This window comes from Barbatula barbatula (genome assembly GCF_947034865.1).
Source record: "Barbatula barbatula genome assembly, chromosome: 18".
NCBI lineage: Eukaryota > Metazoa > Chordata > Actinopteri > Cypriniformes > Nemacheilidae > Barbatula > Barbatula barbatula.
In genome coordinates this window covers 21,950,143-21,977,555 of record NC_136781.1, presented here as the reverse complement: position 1 = coordinate 21,977,555, position 27,413 = coordinate 21,950,143, and the positions used below count along the sequence as shown (strand labels likewise).

At 39.9% G+C, this 27,413-nt stretch overlaps 2 protein-coding genes across 3 annotated transcripts in view; one reads left to right on the top strand and one right to left on the bottom strand.

The window, feature by feature from the left end:
- thoc2 (THO complex 2) overlaps positions 1-15,501 on the bottom strand; it is a 69,831-nt gene extending 54,330 nt beyond the window's left edge. For both annotated transcript variants that reach the window (XM_079479499.1, XM_079479500.1), the window contains exons 1-5: positions 15,360-15,501; positions 14,645-14,700; positions 7,591-7,682; positions 1,413-1,464; positions 505-575 (exon numbers count right to left, since the gene is read on the bottom strand). In XM_079479499.1, the coding sequence (XP_079335625.1) occupies positions 505-575; positions 1,413-1,464; positions 7,591-7,682; positions 14,645-14,700; positions 15,360-15,424 (336 nt within the window). In that variant the 5' untranslated portion in view covers positions 15,425-15,501. The remainder of the gene's footprint in view (positions 1-504; positions 576-1,412; positions 1,465-7,590; positions 7,683-14,644; positions 14,701-15,359) is intronic.
- Positions 15,502-20,752: 5,251 nt separating this feature from the next.
- magt1 (magnesium transporter 1) lies at positions 20,753-25,585 on the top strand. Its single transcript, XM_079479652.1, has 10 exons — positions 20,753-20,979; positions 21,530-21,699; positions 21,808-21,925; positions 22,074-22,214; positions 22,285-22,425; positions 22,571-22,660; positions 22,825-22,888; positions 22,968-23,042; positions 23,117-23,207; positions 23,907-25,585. Exons 1-10 carry the CDS (start codon positions 20,899-20,901, stop codon positions 23,920-23,922), a joined length of 987 nt encoding a protein of 328 aa, XP_079335778.1. The 5' UTR covers positions 20,753-20,898; the 3' UTR covers positions 23,923-25,585.
- Positions 25,586-27,413: the final 1,828 nt, after the last annotated feature.

The window sequence follows — 27,413 nt, the reverse complement described above, 5'->3', positions numbered from 1 at the left end:
AACAAAATGTAAGAGAATTATTTAGTGCTGCACAGCCCACGTCAAACCTCCTTCAGCTAGACTTACATAAGCCACTAATGACACTGCATAACAAGCTTGTGTTTGCATAATAATAATGCAGCTTACAGTGATTTCAATGAAAATGAGAGACACTGCAGGTCTTTATGAGTCACCCTTCACCGCCATTACAAACTGCTCTCTTCACGAGACAGACGCTCTGCTTTGAGGTTAATGTGTGATGGCTGTTCTCATTCTGAGCGGGGCTGGAGGTTCGTTCAAGGCCCTCTGGTGAAAAATGTAAGTCCACTCACAGAGGACAGAATTTGGGTCGCACGATACTCTAATGCAGCTAATCTTCAGAGTCAGGGGATCGGGCAACCCGCTTACGTATACACACAATTATACACCAGACAAGCTGTTCTTCGTCTGCATCGAGACTCGCAGTGCAACAGTGGCACCTGGTGGCCTTAAAGAGAAATGCACTGTCGTGTGCGTTCTACTCACCAGACAGGCTCCCACCAGCTGGGTAAAGTGATCACGCTTGCGTTTCTCCTCCAGACAGCTCGTCTCAATATCTGAAAAAGAACAATCAATGTAGATGATCTGCACATATCTGCTCATATCAATGACGCCACTGAAATGACTATAACAGTAAAAACACACCTTGATCTCAATTGAGATTTCAATCATTCATGTTGTAACTGAATGATGAAAATAATCAATGACTGCGAGAGTTTTTAAACACGAATACAGCAAATTCAACAGTTAAGTTACCACTGCAACTATTAACGTCTTTGAAATCTTTTTGGTTTGTCCAAACCAGAATATAAACACAGGACTTCCTGACACTTATTGCAGCAATACCACAAACTGACTGTTCACTGTTGTACTGTATGGCTTTATAGACAGCTGAACATGTTTCACCAAATGCAATTTCCCTCTTTTTTAAGGTCTTGTCCTTTTTCCAATATAGCCTTTAGTTATGTCCGACCCACATAATGTGCTTCTGGTCATTGCTTGTCTGTGACCGCTCATATGGACATTCTCTGTCTAAAGACCATTACTTTGGACTTGTGACTCATCTTTTCTTGTTACATATTAAGGTCCATTTTATTTCAGCTTCAGTATATACATGTCAGCATGAGTGAATCACAGTGTGGGGCTTTCAGCTCAACTCTTTCTATTCCGCAGCTGATTTATGCAAACATCTGTCAGAGGGGCAATCTATGTGGACATATGACTGCAGTTTAATAAGCACGTTCATTCATGCGGCTTGCAAAACCATCTCTCAATACAAACCCATATGCCGTCCCTGCTTCACAAAGACAAATGAGATGATACCAAAACTGTCGGGCACGCATCCTTTCATCTGCATAACAAGCACAAAAAATCTAACGCAAACGAGCACTTACCTAATATACTGAAAACATCAGCTAAAATGGATGGCAGATCATCCCGCAGATCCTGAAAAAAAAAACGCTTTCAATAAGACATAAGATATAGAATGTGTCACATCAGGAGGATGGAGAACACAGAGTATGAGTGGTGAAGTGGCTGATCGGTCACTCCAGCAGAAGCCTAGTTTCATCATGTCACAATCTGTGCAGTGATTCTGTGTTCACCATCGCTGGATCGAAAATACATATCTGAAACTTAAAGGAACATCTTATTGAGATAGCAAACCTCACACCCTCAGAGAAACAGACCTAGCAGTACTTCACAACAAAGACACAACATAACTAGATGTCACATTCAAGCGCTCCATGCACGTAGACCGTGTCCGCCATCTTGGAACGGTCCACTGACGTCACTCACGGTTTGCTAGAATGCACAAACACTGCACAGGCATGGCTGTGAAAACCACAGGGATTTCAATCGGTGAAAAATGTGATAACCTTTCATTGTTGTCACCTTTCACATTAATATTATATAATGTATATAGGTTTTTGAATATTAAAGAATTTGCAATGTTGGGAAAAAAAAGAAAAATACTAGTGGTACAACGGTTCACAAAACTCACGGTTCGGATCATTTTAAGGATTTTTGTTTGATGCTCCGCACATCGCTTTAGTATTTGTTTACTATGTAAAGGGTATTTTTGGTAATGGTTAAAAATTAAGTTTTATAATTTTTGCAGAAAAAAGGCCCAGAAAGCTCAGAAAACCAGGGTGTTACCACGTGACACAACAGGAGTATAAAGTAAATGACATTTAAAGACAGCTCGGTCTTAGCTGCACCTCTCAAAAACATCACAACATATTGTTTACTTCGTTTTTACATTATTGTTATTGCATAGTACATCACTACACATGAAGCATACTAAGTATAAGTGACCTGGCTAAGTGACATTATAATCATTTATTTGTTATTAAGTTTAATATTACAGTTGCGCTGTATTCAAACAAATGTATTCATTTTAGATGACACAGGAAATACACACTATTTAAAAGTATTTTGAATGTAATGTTTGTATTTAAGTGTATGTTTGGCCAAGTTAGCATTGTAACTCTATAAATAAAGGCACGTTTAACAACACAGCAGCTGTATCGCTACATGACCAGAACCAGTCACATTATTTGATAAAAGATCAAACTGATGTGTGATCCGGTTTATTTATTTTTATGTATTTGGCCGACGCTTTTATCCAAAGCGACTTACATGGCATTATCCTATACATTAATACATAGATATCTGCAATCCCCTGTGATCACACACACACAACCTTGTGTTGTTAACACAATGCTCTTCCCACTGAGATACAGGAAAGCTCTATAAATAAAGGCATGTTTAACAACAAAGCATTATATCTGCCGTGGGTATCAAAACCATCCTGTTAGATGATGACTCCCCTGTTAAGAACACTAGACTCAGCATGTTCGCTTTAGAAATGTGAACTATTAATGATTATGGCAGAGAATTTGTCCATTGCTAACGCTGCGTTAAGTGTTTTTATAAATGTAAAGCTCTTGGCCATCTACATACTTAAGACGATATATCAAATGTGCCTGCTGGCTGGAGTTTAATGTCATCATCCCGGTAGATGTCGCTGCCCAACCTCTTGTGGTGAGAAACAAAGTTGCTTTTTACGGTCTTGATTAAAAACTCATGCCTGTGCGACCCCTGTGAAATAATGTAGACGCTGCTCTTTGACATTATAATACTTCTGTCCTTTAAAACAGCATAAAGTCTGCTCTGAAGCTAACTTTGTAGTGCCTAACTAATGGGATCAAGCGGCAAACCAGAAGTCTTAATCTGGAAAAATCTAAAATAAAATACTAAATAATTAAAATACTAAATACTAAAATAATTGATAATTGCAGCCTTACATCATCGTGGATTACTATATATTATTATAATAACTTGTTTTTGCAATCAATAAAATGCTCAAATATAAATGGGGCGCTTATGTGGGGTTAAAGAAATGTCAAAGTACAGATTATTTAACATTATCATATACAGTATCTCACAGAAGTGAGTACACCCCTCATATTAGTAAATATTTGATTATATCTTCATGTGACAACACTGAAGAAATGACACTTTCAGACAATGTAAAGTACATAGCGGAACTCTGAAGTGATAAAAGGGTGAGAGCCGATACATGGCTGTATGAGGGGGTTATGTTGTCATTTTCTTCAGGCTTTTGGCCTGCACACACATGCAAAATATGACACCAGTGGAGCAGCAGCTAATTGCATAACAATTTTTCTACAGGACAAATATGGATTTTGGATGCATGTCCATTGGAACAAAAGCGTTTGAGCATCTGCGGTTTTGGTTTTAAAACACATGAAGGATTGAGAAGTGCGGGATTGATGTTAAGAGAGTTATTAAGAGAGATAAAGTGCAAGACCTGATTGATTTGAGTTATAAGAGCTTTCATAAAAAAAGGTGAAACAGCAGATACAAGCAATACAAAAATAATCCCCAGAGTTCCTGACAACATATTAACGTTTTATGAAGCGAATTGATCGGTCTCTGAAATAATGATTAAATATCATCTGCTAAACTACAGCTTCTGCGACTGAAACTTTGGACGAATATCAATAACACCCAAGGGCCTTACTCACGGAGAAGGGCAGAGACCTCTAGAAGTGGAAACTCAAAAGGAGACTAGCAACTGTCTCTCATAACGGCCGTTTCAATCACACAGGTGACCTGAATAATAAATATCAACGCCATTTTCTCTTTGACAGGCTGGCCAAACGAATCCAGGTGCTTGACCAAAGACATTTCACACACTCGAGAGTAGATGCCCAGTTTAAGTTTAGATATACACGAGTAGGGCTGAACGATTAATCGAAATAGCGATGTGAGACGTTGCGATATGCTAATGTGGATGCGAAGTGAAAAAAATGATGCGTCTGTTCTTTTGTGAGTGGCATTCAGAGGACCACACACTGCCTGTATTACACTCGCACACCTCACGGAAGAGCCGTTTAAACATGATGCGCCGCACGCACACAGCCTGTTTCGTAATGGTTTTAATGGAAACAATTAGAATTTCTAAAATGTTTTTTATTGTTTTATTTCAGCAGAGTTACTATACCCATACTGTGCTACACACTATTGACAATATGAGCTGAAACTTGACTAAGAAAAATTAGATCGCAATGTAAAAAACAAAAATTATCGCAATGAGATATTTTCCCCAAATCGCACAGCCCTATACATTTTACATTTCGTCATTTAGCAGAAGCTTTTATCCAAGGCGACTTACCGATGAGGAAACATTGGAATCCATTATAACAACATAAGCAACAAAATACATAAGTGCATCAAAAACTAGTCCATTAAAGCCTAGCACAGTATACAAAGCAAAGAATAGTGAGGTTTGTACAACTTAATTTTTTTAATGAGAAGAATTAAAGGTCAGCTACATGTTGACGGAAGAGATGCATTTTTTAAAGATGGCAACCGAGTCTGCTGATCTTGTAGCAGCTGGTAGATCATTCCACCAATGTGGAACAGATCCAGAGAAGGTACGGGAGAGTGACTTTTTTCCTTTTGGGATGATACCACTAGTCGTTGTTCCTTTGCAGACCACAGTGATCTGGCAGGAACATAGATCTGCATTAGCGAGTGGAGATACGATGGTGCAGACCCGGTGGTGGTCTTGTACACCAGGAGCAATACATTCTATACGCTAGGGATGAGCGATATATTATCGTTTGCGATATACCGTAGAAAAATTCTCATCGTGATAATAGGGATAAGTCTAGTTGATGATATAGTTTCGTGCACGATTGACTCACTGTTCAAGTGCGGAGTGAAAACAAGCATAGCGGAAGGCGGACATGAGGTTGAGGAGGAGCTTGTTGTTCAGCGAAGAGCTTCCTCTACAATTTGGAACTGGTCTGGTTATAGAAAATCAGATGCGGAGCAAACTACCGTAATATCCGAGGTTTGCAGAAAAACTGTGGTTACAAAGAGTGGAAACCCGTCCAATTTGTTCCACCATCTAAAACACAAACCAGAGTATGAAGAAAGTTTGAAGTTATGTAATGCAACAACTACACGTGGACCTAGGTGTAATATAATTCCCACCCAGACGAAAATTGCCAGCGCATTTGCTAATTGCGTCTCTTATGATAAGCAAAGTAAACGATGGAAAGAATTCAGTCCATAAAAGGAAGGAAGGAGCCGAACATAAAAGGACTTTTAATTAATAAAAGCAATGTTAATAGATGGGCGACTGCCGCCGGCGACACACACACAAACTATAACAGGCCTGGTCCTCTCTGCAACTAAGGCCTTGTGTCCTCCGCTGCGCGTACAGCTGGCTCTCGTCCCGCCGACCTCACTACATCTTCAAATTTATTTTATTGATTTTTAATTCATCATCTTGTGTTTTGCACCATTTTGTAAACTATCTGAATACATCGTTTCTTTTTGATAACAGTTTGTTTTACAATTTGTTCCATGGGACTAGAGTGTAACACATATAATAACCTATTTGGTGGTAGCATGTTCCACATACGTATAAGATTTACATTCAAAGAGTGTGTCGTTCTCACTGAACTTATTTACTTTATCAGGTTACCTTTAACATGTTTATAACTTTATCAGGATTTATTTGCAGTTGTACTTGTAAATTTGAATCAAGACATGGTTGGTGATTGTTACTTTTACTGTTTGCACTATTTTGGCCACTGTTGCACCATATGAGTATAAAGAAATACAGAAACTTTATTTACATTTTAAACTTGTAATTGATTTTAATTATTATTGTGTAATTGTTCGTGTTTGATGTTTTTCAGCACAGTCACTGAACTTAAACATAACATAATCTGCAATTTTACAGAAGAAAATAATTTATAATAAATATAAATGTATATATATTATCGTCATTGTTATCGCAATAAATACCTGAAATTATCGGGATACATTTTTTGGCCATATCGCCCATCCCTGCTATACGCGAGAATGTATTGCGAAATATACGCGAGACTGGAGAGAGGAAGAGTGTGTGCATGCTAAACCTATCTGATGAATAAAGCAAAACCCAATGTATACTGAATATATATATGAATGTTCAAATAGCAGCTCTTAAACGTGCTGCTGTGACTCCTGTCACTAATGTTAATCAAAGAATAAAATAAATAAATGTGATTTTATAGCTTTAATGAGGATTCTTCTGTATTTCATGTATTTAACAGTACAGACTGTAGTGTTTGAGAACTTTATTTTCAGTATATTACAAATACCTGTTAGGCACACTTATTATGAGTTTGATTAGTAGAAAACATTATATATTTAATAAAAACATCAGTTTCAAAGCCAACCATATCAGAGTGTTGGCTTTCATGCATAAAATTATTCTGTTAAAGAAATGTGTTGTTTCTACATTAATTTGGAGATAGAATGTGAAATGAAAATGTTAAAGTATATTTCAAATATAATATAAAATATACATACTGTTTGTGATAAGTCAGTTATTTTTTGTAATCGTTTGATAGCACTAAAATAAACATGTTAAACAAATTAAAAAAGTATATGTTTAATGTCACTATACATGTGCGATTAATCGTATTTAATCACATGAAAGGGTTGGGATTCATCGGGTAACATTTTTTCTATCTATTGACAGCCCCAGTCCAAACATAATGTCACTATTCAATTTGATTAAAGTTGATATTCTAGTAGCGGTTTCAGTTTGATCAGATTTTCTGTTCAATTTTAAGAGTGACGTTGTTAAAATGTAAATTAAAGTCTTCCTACTATTTGTAGACCTACTGAAGTTCTGAAACAGGGTGTCCAAAGTCGCAGAAGAAAATGCAAGAATGCAAAGAGGAGTATTTCAGCATCACCCCACCAAATTACCCAGGTGGCTTGAATATTTACACAAGAATTTGACTGTTGAATACTTCCAGAATCCTGCTGTACTGTATGCTGCGTCAGTCAACCAGCACTAGATAATACTCCATTAACCATTAAACACAATTCTCTTGATCCTTGTGACTTTGACTCACAAATGTGTTATCATAAAGGCTTGGACATTTTAAATAACGGCGACTTTGTTTTGTAAACCGTCACGGTTCAGGAGACAGTCACAGTCAAGTGAAGCGTTTGGATGACATGAGCACTCACCATAACATCAGCCAGGAGACTGGCAGCCACATCCACCTTCAGATTGCCCTGGATCACATGCCAGCAGAGCTCATACAAAGCTGTCTGGAGATCTGAAAACAAACACGTTCAATTACAACTTTCTGCTGTCATACTGATATCATGCTCATATTCCCAGCAGTTTAAAACAAGAAAAACTGAAGCAGTGCTTCAAACATTTCTGAGTCACAAGCACTGATTCATGTTCTCATTGTCTGCAAAAGTGATACCCAAATAAATGACTACATTCAACACAACGGACTACACAAATGTATTCCGATTGTGACCAGGGTTTTTCCTGCATGGCGAAATTGGAGGCGGCCGCCTCTGTCAAATTTCGTGATACATCAGCCTCGCCACATTTATGTCGGTGTCTATAAAAAAAAACACTGCATGTAATTGTCAACAGACTGTCAGTTGTAAGTGCAATTGTAGCATTTCGCCGCAGAGGAAGCGCAGTTTCTTTATCAGCCCAGCGAGGTGCTGAAGAGTTGCCGTACAAGAGCTAAGTAATATATTACATTCCTTCATGTGGGCCATCATATATGGAGATTTATAAGGAACAGTGAGTTAATATAAAAACATAGGGAAATATAGACATTTTACAGTAGGTGGCACTACGCACTAAAGTTGGTTTGCAACCTGCCATAAAACGTACAAAGTACGGCCAGAATGACTTAACGGCGAGAAGAAACAAAATACACTTATCGCATTACATAATTTAATGGAAACGCAATCATAACCCTAACCCGGGAATCGAATCTACAACCTTTGTCAAATCTGAAAGCATTTAAAGTTGCAGCTTGTAGTACAAGTAAAGATGAAAAGCAGTAGAGTGCCACAAACTGGTAATAACTTTTTATAAGTATATGCCTGAGGAAAGTTATTTACAGAGAACAGAATATATGGCAAAGCCAAAACAGATCTTTCGGTGCACACACTCAAGATGACTCCTTAAAGGTACCATTCTTTGGCTGTTTTTGAGGCTTTGATTAGGTTTTTTTGGTGTTTAACAATGTATGTTCATGTTTCTAGTTTTAAAAACGCTTTATATTTCACATATTTCAAGTCTATCGTTCACCGCTGTCCCTCTTCTAAACAATCGCCTTTTTTCGCGTTTTTATGAAGTCCATCCTTCTGAAACGCTCTGATTGGTAAAGCTGACCCAGTCTGTTGTGATTGGTTGCCCGCTTAGGGCATGTGTCTGAAGATGTCCCACCCATACCATATCAGCAAGCTTGCGCTTCTCAGGCTCCCCCTCTCAGTGCAAGTGTATTCATAAGCTTTGTCTTTTAGCAATAAACAGTAACAATGGCTTCACTTCATCAGTTAAAAACATGCGGATCGATGAAAGTGTAACAGAGGTCTGCTAGTGCAGCGGTTCTTAACCTGGGGGTCGCAAAGAGGTAGCCAGGGAGTCGCTGGAAGACTTTTATTTTGACTGTGTTTAAAATGCTCGCCTTATACCACCACCTGCCGGCAACATGATGTAACACATTAACTGCTAATTGTAAGTTATCACACGTGCTTAGCAATTTAAGGTTTCATAGCTGGACTTCTGATTAGACATGGACCGTTTTTTAATTGGTGCTGACAAAAGGAAGCGTCCATCTGAATCAAAGGAAAAGACCAAAAGCAGAAAATATGAGGAAAAGTACTTGGAATATGGCTTCACTCAGACCATCGATCGGGGGGATTCCCGACCACAGTGTGTGATTTGTGAGGTGAGGTGTTAGCAAAGGAGAGTCTTAAACCTTGCTTAGACCTTTGACAACTTAACACGAATCTATGCAGTCAAAACCGCTTGAGTTTTTTCAGCAAAAACTACAGGACTTACGTGGTCAAAAATCAATAATACAGAAAGCCGCCACCGTGAATGAGAGGGCTCTTAGCGCATCTTTCATTATCTCTCACTGGAAAACTGGGAAACCACACAATTTAGGTGAGACTTTCTTCCTACCCTGCGCTAAAGAGACTGTTTCTGTTGTGTGGGGCAAAGCATCGCTGATCAGTTAGCAATGATTACACTGAGTGAGTAGAGACATTGATGTTGTTTTAATGTTGTCAATTTTAATATGATATTATCTTAATATAATAGGGGGAGGGGGGGGTCGCAAAACATTATTGTTAATAAGGGGGGGGGGGGGGGTCGCAGGTTAAGAACCGCTGTGCTAGTGCATGTGCAAACGTCAATCTTTGTAAGAGATTGTGATTTTCTTCCTAGCATGGCGAGGGAAATGACACCGGACTGAATGGCGTCAGACCGGTTATATAAACACTAATAACAGAAGCGTTAGTTTTGCCTTTTATATTGGACCCGGGTTGGATCATAAAACAAGCAGATTGACCAGGAGACAAATGCAAGCAGGACTTCTAAGGACGTTTCATAGAAGTGTTTAAGAGGTATGAGCGCACACACACTATCTGTGTTACACAGAACTGCTTTCACAGACGATGATAAAGTCATGGGAGCTGTTATTTGCCCGTTGGTCATCTTAGAATGTGTGTAGCTGAATCTTATTACCAGCTGTATGACTGATGAAAGTGAAAGCCATTAAAGATCAGGTATCATGCTATGTCATGCATTCTGACATTTCAGTGAGGGATGTTATATCAACGGTGGATGTAACTCTGGATTTGGAGATGGTTTGAAACTGATGGCATGGTCCCAGCCCTAAAAGATGCCGGAAATGAAATGCACGCGGTAAGTCAAACTAAATCAAATGTCTGTGTTTTGTTGGCAATTGGCGTTTATGAAGTACAAAACACGAAGGGATTAATGCGATAATGTGTTGTGTGCTAGTGCTGTAGTTCCGTCCCACTGCCTGCCTCCAGAAGCTTGTATTTTTCCAGAAATAATCGTACAGCTGTATCTTTCTTTTATAATTGTGATCAAACTAAACATACTGCAGATCGCATTTACCAGCTGTATAAAAGTGTTCTAAAATACTTGAATGTGGAAGGACGTGTGATAAGGGTCATCACTGACAGTGCCAGAAACATAGTCAAGGCATGTAAGCTCTTCCCTCCTTTGGCTGAAGAGGAGGATGTGCTCATTGATGAGGGGACCGCGGGTGCCAGCAGCAGCAGTGCTGCTGAACATGACGGACCACCTGAGCTGTCGCAGATCGAGGTGGATGAGGTAGCTGCCAATGTCGAAAACATGAGTACTTTATTCGGTCCAGTTTACATTTTAGGTGTCCCATTCACATGCTTCAGCTGGCGAACAAAGATGCCATTAACGACCATGACAGCATTAATAGGCTGCTTGTGAAAAGACGGAAACGTGGTGAGAAATGTGAGGTAAATCACTAGATGTAGCAGCCAGTTAAAAATGATTGATTCAGTCCTTCGGCTGTTCCAAAAAGACTCATTGTGGCAAACAAAACTGAAGACCACTGCCGCCCTGTCCACATGTTTACACCACTGGCAGACCTCACAGACAATTTACAAAGGGAGTTAGGGAGCCTGGGGATGATTCTCCCTGCTGCGAGTGAAATTAAATCCCTACTCACTAATGATGCTGCCATGCCCATGATGATTGCTGCCTTTGGTGAAATATTGGCCAACAAAATCTCATCTCGTTACGTCCGTTATTACAGCGATAAGTAGGGATGAGCGATATATCATCGAAAAATTCTCATCGCGGGAAAAATTTGTCTCATCGTGATAATAACGATAAGTCTAGTTGATGATATAGTTTCGTGCACGATTGACTCACTGTTCAAGTGCGGAGTGAAAACAAGCATAGCGGAAGGCGGACGTGAGGTTGAGGAGGAGCTTGTTGTTAAGCGAAGAGCTTCCTCTACAATTTGGAACTGGTCTGGTTATAGAAAATCAGATGCGGAGCAAACTACCGTAATATCCGAGGTTTGCAGAAAAACTGTGGTTACAAAGAGTGGAAACCCGTCCAATTTGTTCCACCATCTAAAACACAAACCAGAGTATGAAGAAAGTTTGAAGTTATGTAATGCAACAACTACACGTGGACCTAGGTGTAATATAATTCCCACCCAGACGAAAATTGCCAGCGCATTTGCTAATTGCGTCTCTTATGATAAGCAAAGTAAACGATGGAAAGAATTCAGTCCATAAAAGGAAGGAAGGAGCCGAACATAAAAGGACTTTTAATTAATAAAAGCAATGTTAATAGATGGGCGACTGCCGCCGGCGACACACACACAAACTATAACAGGCCTGGTCCTCTCTGCAACTAAGGCCTTGTGTCCTCCGCTGCGCGTACAGCTGGCTCTCGTCCCGCCGACCTCACTACATCTTCAAATTTATTTTATTGATTTTTAATTCATCATCTTGTGTTTTGCACCATTTTGTAAACTATCTGAATACATCGTTTCTTTTTGATAACAGTTTGTTTTACAATTTGTTCCATGGGACTAGAGTGTAACACATATAATAACCTATTTGGTGGTAGCATGTTCCACATACGTATAAGATTTACATTCAAAGAGTGTGTCGTTCTCACTGAACTTATTTACTTTATCAGGTTACCTTTAACATGTTTATAACTTTATCAGGATTTATTTGCAGTTGTACTTGTAAATTTGAATCAAGACATGGTTGGTGATTGTTACTTTTACTGTTTGCACTATTTTGGCCACTGTTGCACCATATGAGTATAAAGAAATACAGAAACTTTATTTACATTTTAAACTTGTAATTGATTTTAATTATTATTGTGTAATTGTTTGTGTTTGATGTTTTTCAGCACAGTCACTGAACTTAAACATAACATAATCTGCAATTTTACAGAAGAAAATAATTTATAATAAATGTATATATATTATCGTCATTGTTATCGCAATAAATACCTGAAATTATCGGGATACATTTTTTGGCCATATCGCCCATCCCTACCGATAAGCATATATTTTAGCATCGGTATTGGATCCACGTTTCAAAACTGAATGGCTCATTTGTGACTAGTCTGTGTGCAACAGGCTTGGGGAGATCCGCAACGTCCTTGTGGAGGAAACTGAGCAACTAAACAATCCCCGTGGGACACAGACACCTCACCTGGCTCTGAGTCTGAACCAAAAAGGGCTCGACTGTTTGGTTCATATTTCAGCGAGCAGTTGCGCACATCAGGAGACCCCAAAGGTGAGGTTGAAAAGATCTCCTTATCTCCAAGGACACAGATGTCATACAGTTTTGCAATGAAAACTCCAAGTCATATCCCCGGCTGGCCAAAGTAGCTCGCACCGTCTTCAGCATCCCTAGTGGCTCTGCAAGTGCTGAGAGGGTGTTTTCTAGTGCCGGCCTGGTGTCCAGAAATCACTGCACTAGTCTGAAGCCTCAAACATTGTCCAGACTTGTTCTGACTATGTGGGATCGAACCCATGAACTTGACGTTGCAAGCGCCTGCTCTAACCACTGATCCGCAGGAAGCTTTATGTTGAAAGGTGGATGTTTGCCGTTGTGTTTGTTTGGAATAAATACATTTTCTATTTTGACTGATTTTGCTGCGAGTTCTTTATAGGACATAGGCTGAGTGGTGGGTGCGTCGCCGAGCGGGTTTGCTGCGTGTTGATTTTCCTTTCCACGCCTACATGAACAGATATGAGCAGCCAGACACACTATCTGCGTATCAGGTGTGGTCCAACCACATCGCAACCACGGCCCCGCGACAATAGAGGCTGTGTCCCAGGAGTAAGGGTTTCACTGGAGCGGGATGAAATTGTAGGTGAGCAGGGAGCAGAATTTAGCATAGCGTTGTGGTGCGACTGAGCGGTGAAGCGGGGAGAGCGAACACCCACATGAGCGGGGAGCAGAAATTCTCACGGCTCAGCTCCGCTCACATGCTCTGGTCATCCTTAAAAAATATGCAAGTGAAGTTCATTACATGAATATGCAGGTAACTGACAAATGACATTAATGTTACATCCAGATGGATAAATTGGGTCCATATTATTTTTACTTTAGATAAATTGTTTTATTTTTCCTAAGTTCTTTTTCCTAAGTATTTGATCTTTTTACTACACAACAGAGGTATATTTGCATACTTCGTATACTACAATGATGTGATATGCTATAGTAAACTGCAGTAAAATTCCTAGATACTTTAGTGTTTTTTAAACTTACTATAGTATACTACAGTGTTTACTACATATTACCAATTGACTACAAGGGTACTACAATTTGCCTTAAGCAAATATTACAGTACTCTGAGTGTTCAAGTTAACAGGACTGTTATTCTTCAAGGTCTTCAGGAAGACGCTTGAGTTTTAGTGTTTTAATGACAACTGTAAACACAAGCGTTGGGCTTGTGATCAGAAGGTTGCTGGTTCTAATCTCAGTGCCAGCAGGTCATGACTGAAGGGCCCTTGAGCAAGGCACCTTACCCCTGATTGCTCTGCAGTAATGTGCCACTGTATAAAACTACTTGTAAGTCGCTTTGGATAAAAGCGTCTGCCAAATGAATAAATGTAAATGTAGCTTCACTCTAACAGTAAAATGCTTGTAAAATAAACTCTCAGATCAACTCTAGAGATGAAGTTTGTGTGTTTATATCCTCATTCAGTGCAGATGCAGATGTGTGTACGAGACCTCAGCCTCTCGTCCACGCATGTACTTAACCCTAGTAGTGTGTTTAACTGTCCCTCGCATTTAAAATGAAAGCAGCGTTCATACTACAGCAACACACATTGTCGAGAAAGGGTAAACAGCATATAGCTGCTCTATAATGTGGATGTACTGTATTGTGATTTTGTCCGATGATGTTGCGTTTATAAATCAGGATTTTGGCATTCGGTTGTATAATGTGACAGATCAGTGAGTAGAAGAAAAAAAGATGTACGATAATTAGTTTGTGACGTCACCAGCGCCACAAGTCTGTCAAAATCCTGTGGGGAAACTCTGCACAGCTTGAGAGAATTACTAAATATCTTATTCAAGGAAATCTTTCCATGCAGGTCTGCAAAACATTTTAGCCAACTGCAGTTGAATTACACCTCAATGAACACGAAAAACAAAAGACAGTAAGAACAGAAGGAGGAAACAAGAGATGCATTTCACTCACCTTTAACTAACTCGTGTACACTGGGTTTCCCTGCAATGTCCTGACAAAACTGTAAACTGTAAATAGAAAAAAAATCCCATGTAAGCACGTGACAGAAAACAGCATAAACAACACATGCGTAACACTAATAAGGATGCAAAATGAATCTCCTCTCTATCTCATGTACACATTTGAACGGGTTGTGCACAGGCCACCACTATGAATAGTTTATATTCGGCCGCTTATCTAACAATGAGCAATTCCTTTTCACTATGTATTAATCCATATATATATAGATATATATATGAATACCATCTATAACGTTACATACTACTGTGTATGTATACATACTGTGCATGGCGTGTTTGACCTCCTGTTAACATGGATGTAACGCATCACACACTGTATGATCCGAGTTACGCTAATGCTAACGCAGCTAACTATTAGCTCAGTGACAACACACTCCTGAAAATCACACTTTATTCACCCACAGACAAATAAAGTCACACTGCAGGCGTCATGCTCTTGGTTTAGTTCATAGTCATTTCAGGATTAATCGTAATTGTAACGAACTTTCAGTAAATGAGTGTTTCACGCGCACTAGCTGTGGACATTTACAATGAGCATAAATTCGGTTATTAATTTGACTGAAACGCGTGCTGCTATCTCACAAGAGCAATAAATATCACTTTATGTACAGTGCCTCTTTACGACCGTGAACAAAACTCTTACTCACAACTCATTTTTGCCGGATTTTTCCCAGTTTTTGAGCCAGTCAGAAGGGAAGATCAGCGCCGCCATCTTCCTCCACACACATTCACGCACTCACGCGCGCGCGCTTCCCGGATGTTAAACCAGAGAGATAAAAGCCCTCGAGTAAAGCGAGACGGCGAACTGCGCATTGATGTATTCGTTTAAAAAGAAAGCCGCTTAATCTGCCTTTTGATGGAAAATGATGAGCTCATTATAAATAACATTATATTTCCTCTTTAACAGTAAACTCGCTGCTCTCTTTGAATTTCACTAAGTTACAGGTTGTGTCATAACCGAATTGATGCATTATTATTTAACTTTTTAAATCTGTTTTATTTCTTTTATTTTCATTCATTAAGCAAGGCACAGCACAGGTTTAAAGTTTTGTAGCACTTTTTATCACATAAATAGGCAGGTAAGTGATATCATACACATGGATAAATTAAGGCCACATCATTCGTCCAAAATTCTTTTTTTCCTTTTTAATTGTTCTGAGTTCTGTAGTTTCAATGTTTTGCTATACAATAGCAAATGCATTTGTCCATAAAAATCAAGTATGCTGCAGTAATGAATATAATAATGATTTCACTTTAGTGACATTCTTGGGTACTATAGTATTTAGAATTGTTTAACCTTACTCTAGTAAATATTAAGGTATACTGTAGTGTTTATTACTACAAGTCAAAAACACATTTTCATCGGGCGGACTTTTATTTTTGCGGGTTGCCGCGAAGACGCGTCAGTGTGTGTTTTCGGCAGCTTCTCTCGGCGCCTTCATTACGGCACTTGTCGCCTCCGAAGGGCTCTTCATGAAGAGGACACCGCACAAAACATCGCTCCTAATGAAAGACGGGGTTTTCCATCCTCCATTTTCCAAGCGGACGCATTGAGAGATACCATTAGGTTTTCCCCTCTAGAGTTTCTGCACATCAAGAGCTTTACTCTTCGAAGGGAGCAGCGCGCTGGGATGATCACTTCTGAATGGAACGCTGTCAAAGTCCGTGGATGAAGTTCATGTGTTCATGTCCGTATAGTGAGCGTGTCACGCTTGTAAGTTCATGTTAAAGTGAGCAGCTCATTCACTCATAGACACGCAGAACAACAGATTCGTGATTCCTCAGTCCAATACGTCATTCATTGATTCTCCGTGGTGTGTGTGTTAAATAATGGCGCGGATGAACTGAACTTGTGTTATTGTTCATGTTTTAATGCTTACGCTGTCTTAGTTTGGTTAAAGTCAATCGTTTCTCTGAATAAACGTGCAAAACGTTCGGTATTTAATGTTATATGCATGTTTATAGATTCACAAAGTTGTTATCGCAAGGTCTCAGCTTTAAAAGCTAAATGAATTCGAGGAATAGTATGAACCATTATAAACGTAAACAGTTATTATATTCCATTGGTGCAACGTATACCTATAGCCATGAAACATCGAGAGAATCTTACCAAAGTTATTCAACATTTTTATAATAAAACGATCAATTCATTGCATTTGAGTGAAAGCAAACATGAGGCAAGTTATTGTGTTTGAGTTGATTGTTTTATTTCCTACTTTGTTTTGTGTCATTATAGCACTGCAGCATCACCCTCCAATTCAATTCAGTGCCAGCAAAACCCCCTCATCTAAACATGAATTAAGATTTACTATGCAAATAGTTGACTGCTGTCAATAAGATAACAGAATGCTGTTATTGATGTTGCACATGTATTTTACCACTTTTCAGTAGTACAGACAAACAAAATCATAAATGTGAACAGAAGAACACAGATATATGTTAAAAATCAAAATACAGAAACATTGAATTCTATTGCTTACTGCAACTGCTGTGGGTTCAACTAATACTAACATTAGTGCACATAGGCACACAGTGAACTAACATGAACAGCAACTGCACTGGCGTTATAATATTAACAAAGATTAATAAATGCTGAAAACTCTATTGCTCATTGATATAACTGTTAGCATTAATAAATAAATTAACTAACATAAACTCATTATGAGCAATATCATTTTTAAGTATTTATTAATGTCACTAAAGTTATTCATGTTAGTTCATGGGGCATTAAAGCGGTTTGTGGGCAGTCGTGGCCTAATGGTTAGAGAGTCGGACTCGTGACCAGAAAGTTGCCAGTTGGATCCTCAGGTGCCGGCAGGTAACGACTGAGGTGCCCTTGAACAAGGCGCCTTACCCCTACCTGCTCCCCGGGCGCTGCAGTGATAGCTGCCCACTGCTCCGGGTGTACGTGTGTTCACGACTTGCTGTGCGTGTGTTCACTACTCACTGGACGGGTTAAATGCAGAGGTCACATTTCAGGTATGGTTCACCATAACTGACAAATAGGTCACTTTCACTCTTTACATACATAGTACAAAATGACCTCATGTTTTACTCACCCTCAAGGCATACTACATGTATATGACTTTCTTCTTTCAGGTGAATACAGTCATAAGATTTATAATATAAGTTAGAAATGATGCTGCCACAAGCTTTATAATGGGAGTGAATGGGGATGAGATTTTGAAGCTTCAAAAAGTGCATCCTTCGATCAAAAAGCTGCTCGACACAGCTGTGTGGGGTTAATAAAGGCTTATTGTTAATAAAGTTGTAAATGGGGCTATTTCTTTCCCTTCAGAAGATCTTTTTTAACCTCAGCAGTTATTAGATTGATGGATACACTTTTTAGGAGCTTCAAAATCACTCCCATTATCAAGCAGAGCCGGGATAAATGGAATTATAACTCCGACTGTAAGAAGAAAGTCATATACTGTAAATTTACATTTAGTCATTTAGCAGAAGCTTTTATCCAAAGCGACTTACAGATGAGGAAACATTGGAAGCAATTATAACAACATAGGCAACAAAATACATAAGTGCATCAAACTAGTCCATTAAAGCCTAGCACAGTATACAAAGCTAAGAATAGCGAGGTTAGTAATTTTTTTTTTTTTTTATAAAGAAGGAAAGGGAAGAGAATTAGGAAAAATCATTCAGCGACGTGTTGACGGAAGAGATGCGTTTTTAGGCGTTTTTTAAAGATGGCAACCGAGGTTCCACCAATGTGTGAACAGATCCAGAGAAGGTACGGGAGAGTGTCTTTTTTCCTTTTTGGGATGGTACCACTAGTCGTTGTTCCTTTGCAGACCGCAGTGATCTGGCAGGAACATAGATCTGCATTAGCGAGTGGAGATACGATGGTGCAGACCCGGTGTTGGTCTTGTAGGCCAGGAGCAAAGCTTTGAACTTTATGCGGGCGGCAACAGGGAGCCAGTGTAACCTGATGAAGAGCGGAGTTACATGCGCTCTCTTCGGTTCATTGAAGACCACTCTTGCCGCCGCATTCTGGATCATCTGGAGAGGTTTGATTGTGCAAGCAGGAAGTCCAGCCAGAAGCGCATTGCAATAATCCAGTTTGGACAGGACAAGAGCCTGGACTAGGACTTGCGTAGAGTGCTCCGATAGGAAAGGTCTAATTTTCCTAATGTTGTAGAGGATGAATCTACAGGACCGGGTGGTGCTGGCAACATGACTTGTGAGGGTAAGCCGATCATCGATTACCACTCCCAGGTTTCTGGCTGTGCTGGACGGTGTAATCGTTGATGAGCCTAGTTGAATGGCAAGGTTGTGGTGAATCTTCGGTTTGGCTGTGATCACAAGCAGTTCCGTTTTTGCAAGGTTTAGCTGCAGGTGATGATCCTTCATCCAAAGCGAGATGTCACTCAGGCATGCCGCGATGCGAGCAGCGACCGTCGGATCGTCCGGTTGAAATGACAAGTAGAGTTGTGTGTCGTCCGCATAGCAGTGATAGGAGAAGCCATGCTTCTGAATGACCGAGCCGAGGGATGTCATGTAAATGGAGAAGAGTAGCGGTCCAAGCACTGAGCCCTGTGGCACCCCCGTGTTGAGCTGTTGGGATGCGGAGACCTCATCTCTCCAGGATACTCTGAATGACCTACCCGAGAGGTAGGACTCAAACCATTGCAACGCCATTCCAGAGACACCCATAGCACTGAGGGAAGCCAGGAGGATGTGATGATTGACAGTGTCAAAGGCAGCAGACAGATCCAGTAGGATGAGCACAGATGACATGGATGATGCTTTTGCCAGTCTCAGGGCTTCGATGACTGAGAGCAGTGCAGTCTCTGTGGAATGACCGGTCTTGAACCCAGACTGATTGCTGTCCAGGAGGTTGTTTTGCATGAGAAAGGAGGAGAGCTGGTTGAACACAACTCGCTCCAGGGCTTTGGCGAAGAAGGGAGACAGGCCTGTAGTTTTCTAGTAGTGTAGGGTCCAGGGTGGGTTTCTTTAGAAGCGGTGTGATGCGGGCCTCTTTGAACGCTGTGGGAAATGTCCCAGTGGTGAGTGAAGAGTTGATGATGTGGGTCAGAGCAGGCACAACCGTTGGAGAGATGGCCTGGAGGAGATGGGTGGGGATGGGATCCAGTGGGCAGGTGGTAGGGTGATTGGAGCCAATGACCTTTGAGACATCAGCTTCAGACAGAGTAGAAAAGGCGGGGAGCACACACGTGTCAGGGATGTTGGCGGGTTCGACAGATGGTGGCGTAGAGAACTGGCTGCTGTTGGCAGTAGTTTTCTTCACGAAGAACGATGCAAAATCAGCAGCTGTTAACTCCGATGAAGGTGCGGGAGCAGGCGGACAGAGGAGAGCAGAGAAGGTTTTGAAGAGCGTTCGAGAGTCCGGAGAGTTGCAGATCCTCGAGTGGTAGTAATCTGTTTTTTGTTTTTTGTACACCTTGGATGCAGTGAGGTTAAGTAAAATGTGGTGTTATTTAAGCTAATGTTAATGTTCCTGAAGTGTTCCATTAATACGTCCAATAACTGAAGTGTTTTTGGTGATTTATATGTGGAAAAAACACATGTAAAATATATTGTCCTCATAATCACCTTCTTGTAATAGCAGTGGCAATTCAATTTTATTTTTATTCAATTATAACAAAAACCTTACAAAACAAGATGGTATAAAGTTTACATTAAACACATACATTTTAAGAGGGGCTAAGACAATAAATAATTATAAAATATACTACAAAAAAGAAGATTAATATTAGTAAATTCAAAACAAGAAATATAATTGATATTTTTCTAACAAAATTCCAGCTTTTTACTATTTGCTTTTTTAATATTGTTCCAAATAATTCTTAAATACTGTAAAAGGTGATTTAAGATACTACATTTGGGAACCTTTCAGGCGAGGCAAAGTGCCTGTTGTGTATGCTAGTGTGCCCAATACACCTTGTTTACTACAAGAGTGTTTCTAACCTGCAATACATGTATTTGGTGTTGAAGTCATAAAGAAGAATCGCACAGAGCGGCTGGAACTCTGTTGTAAAATGCGCCGCTTTAGAACCAATGGCTTGTATTTTGACAAATAACATAAACAGGCTTTTATTTTGAAACACTAGCCGTAGCCATCGCGCAGTCTTCCGCATCGCTGCGCTCCACCAATAGGAAGCGGACAGGAGTTCACGCAGGACTGTCGTGGCCGCACTGGCAGCTTCACAAATGTTTTCTAAACTTTTATTAGTTGTGTTCTTCGCTGTTATTTTGCACAATACGACATCAAATGGGCAGAAAAAGAAGGAGGTCAGTGGGTTTCCATTTAGCAGTCATGAAATCTTTTAAATGTCTTGCATATGCCGAGCTCGTCGGTTATTCAAATGACCCGACGACTGATTTTTTGTTTGAACATTTCGACGACATTTTAATATTTACAGTTATAACCTTTCACCGTCAGCACACATCCGATATTATTGACTGACCTCAGATCGGTTTAGTGCATGTTGCACATTTGACCCAGTATGCAAACTAAGCGAAACTTCCTGCTTTACAGAAGCAGCCGACTGCAAGTGAATTATGCATCAGTATCAAGGGCTTTTGGTCGAGGGGGGTGTTAGTGGATAAAGATCTGGACTTGCAACTATAAATGTTGTAGGTTCAAACCTCACATGGCTTTCACCATTACGTGAAGAAACGAAATAAGCAGTGAATGAATGAACAGTTAAAATAAACGTACACAAAATATTTTCAGTCTCTCCTCCTCCTGTGAGTTCTGAAGTATTAACAATGAGAAGGATTTCCGGTGATCCAGTAATACTGTACTAGATGAAGACTAACTGAAGTGCACTTGGTTCAGGCTCTGCTGTCAGAGAAGGTCACTCAGATGATGGAGTGGACCAGTAAGCGTGCCGTCATCAGACTGAATGGAGAGAAGTTCAGGAGGTTAATCAGAGCTCCTCCACGAAACTACTCTGTGATCATCATGTTCACGGCCCTGCAGCAGCAGAGACAGTGTGCCGTCTGTCGGTAAGCATTCACGTAACGTTCATCGTGTGTTAAATGTTAATAAATGCAATGAATTAAAATGATATTATAACATTATAACTAGCTGGATGTTTTTGCTTTGATTTTCAGACAGGCAGATGAAGAGTACCAGATCCTCGCAAACTCTTGGCGATATTCAAGTGCGTTTACTAACAAGATTTTCTTTGCCATGGTGGATTTCGATGAAGGGTCAGATGTTTTTCAGATGGTAAATAGTTCAATGTTGCTCATTTCTAATGACACAGTCAGTAATCCTCTTAGGGAAATCACAGATGAAATGTCATACCTGAGCTAAAAACACAATGTCCATCCGGTTGAATATTGAGGCGTTTATTTGATGTATGTGTCATCCAAAGCTCAACATGAACTCGGCTCCAACATTCATCAACTTCCCAGCCAAAGGTAAACCCAAGCGAGCAGACACATACGAGCTGCAGGTTCGGGGTTTCGCGGCGGAGCAGCTGGCTCGATGGGTGGCGGACAGAACGGATGTTCAAGTAAGAACGCGTTTGGCCTTTCTGTTCAACATACTGTATGTTAAAGTGAGTTAATGTGTGTTGGCTTCAGATCCGGGTGATCCGACCTCCTAACTACGCCGGTCCGCTGATGCTGGGATTGCTCCTGGCTGTCATCGGCAGTCTGGCTTACCTGAGGCGGAATAACCTGGAGTTTCTGTTTAACAAGAACGTCTGGGCTTTCTCTGCTCTGGTGGGTTTTTCCTTCTCCTAAGATGTTTAACTTGACTTAATGCTGCTTCATAAAGTCATTTTTTGACATTTTACAGTTGAAATATAAGTAATCTTTTACACAGTAGAGCTGCAGCAGTGTTCTTATTTGGGCTTTCTGTCTCTAGTGTTTTGTTCTGATCATGACATCGGGCCAAATGTGGAACCACATTCGTGGGCCGCCGTACGCTCACAAGAACCCAAACACAGGTCAAGTGGTGAGTTCCTAACCCTTCCATGAGCTCTGTGTCTGCATATCAAAAGGTGTTCATGTGACACGCCGGCTAGAGACAGCGAGGGCAGCTCACCAAGTTTGGACTTGAGGCTTTGGCTGTTTGGCTTTTCTTAACTACAGGGTAACACATGTGTCTGTCACTTTCAGAGTTACATCCACGGCAGCAGTCAGGCTCAGTTTGTGGCAGAAACGCACATCGTTCTTCTCTTCAGTATCCTTTACGCTTGCTGTACTTAGATCAGTTCTTGTACGTCATGTGTCACCGTGTGTTCCTCAACCGTATGCTTCAGATGTGGCTGTGACTTTAGGGATGGTTCTGCTTCACGAGGCCGCCACCACTGACCTGGACATCGGCAAGAGGAAAAGTATGCTGTCATAGCACGAGTACTGGATGGTTTGCTGGAGACGGGTTTTTAATATTCTCCTGTTCTCTCTTCAGTTATGTGTGTGGCAGGAATCGGTCTAGTGGTGCTGTTTTTCAGCTGGCTGCTGTCAGTCTTTAAGGCCAAATATCATGGATATCCGTACAGGTGAAGCCATCCACACCAACAACACACTGCTTGACATTTATATCAGAAGGGTTTTCCCTACACGGTAAACCAGCGACAAATTAGTTTTGCTCATATGACTGGTGCGTAATATTACAGGAAGCAATACTTTTGTGTGTCGTGTCCAACTTAAACAAATCTAGATTTCTCAAAAGGATCGAGTCAAATTAAATTGACCCCATTCTTTACTAGGGCTGGGAGGATATATATATATATATATCACGATTCACACTGATTATACCCGTCTAGAGCCATTCTGAAATCCCAAAGGCTTGGATTCTGTGTTTTCTGCTAGAATATCACCATTGGCATTTCCTGGAACTGTGTGTGTAAACGGTACTTTGTCTGTGTCCCACATTGAGAGTTTCTGTGCAGGAGTGCCTCCTGGCTTTAAACCGTATTGAATGTCCTGTATATGTTGTCCCAGCCCTGTCATTTACTCACAGTCATGCTATCCTAGATGTACATGTCTTATTTTCTTCAGTCTTAGTAATCCTTGCTGTTTCTGGCTTATTAAGGCCATTAAATAGTGAGCGTTGAATCCCATTGGCTCTCGTGTGTCCCTGAACCAATGGGATTTGACGTTGAGATTCTGTTACTGGGTGATATATTAAGTGTGTAGTGCTTTAAAAAGACGTATTTCGGTGTGAACTTAAAGTGTTCTTGTGTGTTTATCTCCAGCTTCTTGTTCAGCTGAAGACTGGTGGGACCCGTGGCAGATGTTGATGTTTCAAGTGCCTTCATGTTTAATATTGAGTGATTGATTTGGTAAAGTCTGCTAAAGCCTCTCTACAGGACTTTCTTGCTTTCTTTTTTTCTTGTGTGTGTGTGCGTTACCAGAAGCATTGACTACATGTTAAAGTTTTTGATGCGCGTTGGAGTTGATGGTCTGGGTGAAGTTCATTTGAAGCAGATACACTGTATTGCATCTTGAGCTTTTAAAGGTGATGGCTGGTGAATTTGGTCTGGTTTAAATACTTGGACGTGGGAGGTACACCGAGACGAGCACGGTATTTCCAATTCTACCTCATCAATGTGCATACGAAGTGTCCAAAGTGAGTTGTGAGAGGAAGGAAAGCTCAGGGTGATTGATGCCTTACGTGAGGAGAGCAGTTGAATGTTTGCTCTTGTTATGCCTCAGGTGTTGTCATGTCTGCCATTAAAAGTGCCTTGACCGCTTGTACACCATGACTGCTTCTCTAAATGATGTGTCTTTGCAACCAAACCGTTACAAATGTACTGCAGATGTAACGTGTGTCAACAGCCATGTTACCATCATTTGGTTATCTACAGACGTCTGGGATGCAAAAGGAGCACGAGTTAGAAAAAAGACACACACTCGAGTGAGCTTCAATGCTAATTCTCAACTATAATGCATATATATATATATATATATATATATATATAATGATCATAATCACTCATTTATTCCATATAAGGTGGCAAAGTAGACTCCTCATAGGTGCATTAGTATATGGAGGACAAGAAGTGGACATTTATACATACATGCTTGTACGAAGAAAAACGAAAGATTACCTGATCATTCAGTCAAAACTAGAACTATTGCTCAGATATATGCATAAAGACCTTCATCTGCCCAAATATACTTCACATGCACACACTTTGTTTCTGCTCTTATTGTGCGCAATTCTTTGGTTTCAAAAGTATTTATTTCTTGCGCTCTTTTAAACAAAGAATTATAATAGTTGTCCTCACTCGCTTTGGTGCGTTTATCGGGTCAAAATAGACATATTCAGAACATCTTGTTCAATCTTCGCATCATCTTATCGCTTCTGCACGTCATAAAAACAAGCTCTCATTCTTCTCTAGAAGTTGCAAATGTTGTTTCCTACATTATAAACTGCTTTCGTCATGTTGATCAAAATAGATTATACTTGCTGTGTGTTGAATTAGCGTAACCCCCAAAATAACTCGGCCCAAGTCATTATATGCAAAAGGGTGAAATGAGTTTGTGACTTCCCCCACTTGTTTGTTTTACTGAATAATGAAACATTGGATTTTTCTTTGTTCAAATTAAAGATCATAACAAGAAAAATGCAGATTTCTTTTCACAGCATTCTTTGCGAATATTGTTTTGTCCCCAACTGTATATATGCATGTGTGTGCAACCACACTGGTTTAATAAATATAACCTGCTTTATAATAGTTATCCTATAAAAGAATCTGTGTTCTGACAGTACAGATGAGGTAATGTACTCCATTTATTATGGCAGACATGTGAATGTTTTTAGTTAATGGCCCCTACCCTCAACCTTCATGGGTTGCAAAGAAATGTCAACAAAATACACTTAAAGAAGCTGATTATAAATAAAGACTGTAAATAAAAAAACTGATTGGAGATCGATCGGCTGGAAAATATGTCAGTATATGTGAACCTGAAAAAGCCCCGTTTCTCACCAAGGGGTCATCCGTAGCCCTGTCACAGAACAGAGAAGGGAAAATTGTATTAACGTTTGAAGTTTGACTTCACACTTTCAAAGAGTAGAATGTGATGATGACCTAGGAATTACAGTAGAAAGCACCTATTATTGATCATAATAATATGTACTGTATGATAATATCATTTGGGTGCTCTCTATGTGATGTAAATTGGCAGTTTAAAATATAATTTAATGTGATGTCACCTGTCAATGTATCTGTATTTTAGCTGTTTAATAGAAGGCTTCTTTAGTGGACAAAATGGCCAAGTAACACAATGAAACTGAAAGTGTTCCTGAGTTTTTAGCATCACAGACTGAAAATAAGTATGTGCTGAAAATAACGTGGCACAAAGCAATACATACTGTATAGTATATTAAATGAGTAGACAAAACATTTCATGCCAATAAAGGACAAAGAAAGGTTTAAACTGTAGTAACCATAGCATTTGATTTTTAAAGATATTCACATCTTATATGTATTTGAATTAAAAAAAGAATTATTACACATTATTAGGAAGAACCATTGCACCATGCACACTTATGTGTCAATTTGCTCACAGCTGATTGGTTCAGTTTCTGTGTAAGTACTTTAATCTAAATGGGATTTTCTATATAAATAAGAATTATTTTATATCCCCTTCTAAAAGACGCACACAGGCACGGTTCAAATGGGATAGGGTGACCATATGCGCCATTTATTTCTCTTAAAGACATTTTTTTTGTGTGTTTTTGTCACAAAAACAGCCTTTTTCCACCTAAGAAATGTTGCCAAATGATGAAATATTCTGTGTTGCTGACGTGGAGAAGCTTTATTCATGCATAACCTTCCTGATATTATTCCAGGATCAGACACACTCGCCCAATTTAAATCTAGATTAAAGACACATCTTTACAGCCAAGCATTCACTTAATGCAAAATAATAATCCACCAGGAGACTGCTGACATTATATATTATTTACTAGCTGTTTATATAACAAGTTAAACTATTCATGTTCTGTGTTTGACCTTTTTTGTGTTTTTTTATTTTCCCCTGTAAAGCTGCTTTGGAACAATGCAAATTGTGAAAAGCACTATATAAATAAAATTGAATTGAAGGATGAGTGTCCGAATTAGGCTTGTTTAGACAGAGTCAGGCCGAGTACCAAAAAAACCTTGTAGCCAATCAGTAGTGAGGTGCACAGGATGGCCATTAGTCGAGCACTGACGAAAGCCAAAGATGGGACTATGGGTGTGTTGGTTTTGGTAATATGAACATTAACAACAGCTAAGAGAAATCGGACACCCCGCCTTTAAAGGTCCAGTGTGTAATTTTGGGTAGAATTGATAGAAATGCAATATAATATACATAGCTATGTCTCCAGGGGTGTATAAAGAGCTTATAGCAGGGCTAGTCAACTAACTAGCCCATCATCAACCCGCCAATCATCTTCACCTTCTCCAAAACGCTGCTACACTCAACACAAAAGTAATATTCATAACAATACTGACGTCTTATAAAGCGATTTGATTGGTCTGTCCAGAAAACACATCTTATTTGCAACGTTATAATCAGCAATCCACAGCCACGGACAGTTGGTTAGCGCACGTGATAGGTCACATACCAAAACGCGTCTTGTGCCCTTGATAGTTACTGCAGGAAGGTTACACCACATGAACGGCGGTCTCAAATAAAGGAAAACTGTATTGTTTTATTGCCTATGTATGATCTTAAGGTTACATTGACGAAGACAGTGGTTCATCTCCCTC

What these genes read in the sequence shown, in the direction of transcription:
- magt1 (XM_079479652.1), top strand. Translation starts at nt 20,899, where the DNA reads ATGTTTTCTAAACTTTTATTAGTTGTGTTCTTCGCTGTTATTTTGCAC. An exon ending in ACCCAAACACAGGTCAAGTG is followed by an intron (nt 22,661 to 22,824) that starts GTGAGTTCCTAA and finishes TGTCACTTTCAG; the next exon opens with AGTTACATCCACGGCAGCAG. An exon ending in GGACATCGGCAAGAGGAAAA is followed by an intron (nt 23,043 to 23,116) that starts GTATGCTGTCAT and finishes TTCTCTCTTCAG; the next exon opens with TTATGTGTGTGGCAGGAATC.